Below are 1,736 nucleotides of genomic sequence, written 5' to 3' on the forward strand. Positions count from 1 at the left end.
CTTCGTACCTAATATCTTTGCTTTATCCAAACCGGTTATTTTAATGTCGAAGAGTTGGAAATTCAACTGCAACGGCGCCTTGCTATCCGATTTAGACACTATCAGCTTATCGAGTTTTACCAACTTTAAATTCGGCATCTTGAAAAGAGGATTTCCGTCGGGATACAAACGTATTATATCATTCATTGTTTGGGTAATGCATACATGATCGCCTGCTTTACATTTTTTAATTTCTGGCGCTAAAAATAAAGCGAGAATTTCAAAAAGAATTAATATTTCCCAGAAACGTGAGCCAAATGAAATTCATTAGGGCTAAAGTCTCCCATCCCGTGATGATGTCACAGATATCTTATTGTACGGGAGAATGTTCATAGAAGTAATTTATGAATAAGATTTATAGGTTTGTGGGCGGTCTGCCTGGCTGATCAGTATGAAAGTCGACCTTACAATCATATATCGCGGCATGTCGTTAACCTCTTAAAATGCTCCTTTGACAATTTCCTGACTATAAGATATCTTATACACTTTTATAAAGTAGCGCTCTTGACTACAGACAGAAAATCAGTTTTTGGCTCAAGTTATTCACAAACATTTATTCCCTTAATAGGCAGTTCAGTATTCTTTCTGATCACGGTTGTTCACTTGGATGAACATCTCCTTTTCCACACTCCCGTGTGCAAAAAGAAACTCATTGAACATTACAATAGAACTTTGATCTGATTTTATTGTATCCATTGTTGACTTTGGATCTTGCTACGCGTTTCTAATTGTTAAACCTTCTAGGTACTAAGTTTTATAGACTGGAGCTGCTAATAAAACTGCTAGTTAAACTAGTTTTATAAGTGTTATTATACCTATGTGCATAGAACAAAACATTTTTATAGTACACATTGGTTGTAAATAAAAAAAAATAAATAAAAAAAGATCTTTTTTAACCCTACTTAATATACATGAACCCAATGTCGGCCGGATATAAGTTCTATTCAAATAGTTCCCGCCATTACCTTTCGTATATTTCGGATATTTAATTGCACTGGAAGATCCATTTAGATCGACACCATATTTGAGATCACATAACAGGCATTTCGCCCATGCTTCCTTACTTGGCCTCATGTGCTCCGAGTTTACGAACATCATAAGAAGAAAACTTAAGCCAAATTCCTTTAAGAGGACAAGGCTTTCTTTTCAATGTAAGAAGCGAAAAAATTGCCTGACAGCTAGACATGCCAGACTACGGATCTTTAACAAACTTTGCTATTCATTCCCTGATCAAGAATAGGTAAACTCAACCATATCTTCAAAGCATCCTTTAGATGGGGGCTTTCAACAAGGCATATGAAACCTTAGGCTGAAATTGCCAGTGAAAATAACGAAACAGGGCCATAAAGTACTGAAGGTAATTTATTGCTATTTAAAACTTTTCTATGCAACTTTATAATGCTACCGGCCGGAATATTAATAAGCAGCTGAGCCTTTGTATAAGCGCTTAAAAAAATGTTCAAAAAATGAAAGACCTTTTTTCACTTTAATAACACAAAAATTCAATCTTACGCAAGTCACAAGCAAGGATGCAAGAAAGTCCATACAGTATTAGAAAAATACTTAATCGCCAATCGTGTTTACACATTTCGGCATAGAATTTAAAATTTGAATTCTTCACGACACTGACCCGCCGCAGAAAATTTTATTAACTGAAACATTGTAAGTGTTCTCACCTGACTTTATACACTAAACGT

General features: G+C 35.2%; 1 protein-coding gene across 1 annotated transcript; it reads right to left on the reverse strand.

Moving 5' to 3' along the window:
- Positions 1-3: 3 nt before the first annotated feature.
- On the reverse strand, positions 4-1,241 carry LOC119644231 (the record flags this gene model as incomplete). Its single annotated transcript, XM_038043764.1, has 2 exons — positions 1,005-1,241; positions 4-239 (listed from the first exon to the last, which is right to left on the reverse strand). Coding segments are annotated over exons 1-2 (369 nt in total), but the record flags the coding sequence as incomplete, so codon positions are not given.
- Positions 1,242-1,736: the final 495 nt, after the last annotated feature.

The sequence above is a fragment of the Glossina fuscipes genome, unplaced genomic scaffold (assembly GCF_014805625.2).
Source record: "Glossina fuscipes isolate IAEA_lab_2018 unplaced genomic scaffold, Yale_Gfus_2 99521, whole genome shotgun sequence".
Taxonomy (NCBI): domain Eukaryota; kingdom Metazoa; phylum Arthropoda; class Insecta; order Diptera; family Glossinidae; genus Glossina; species Glossina fuscipes.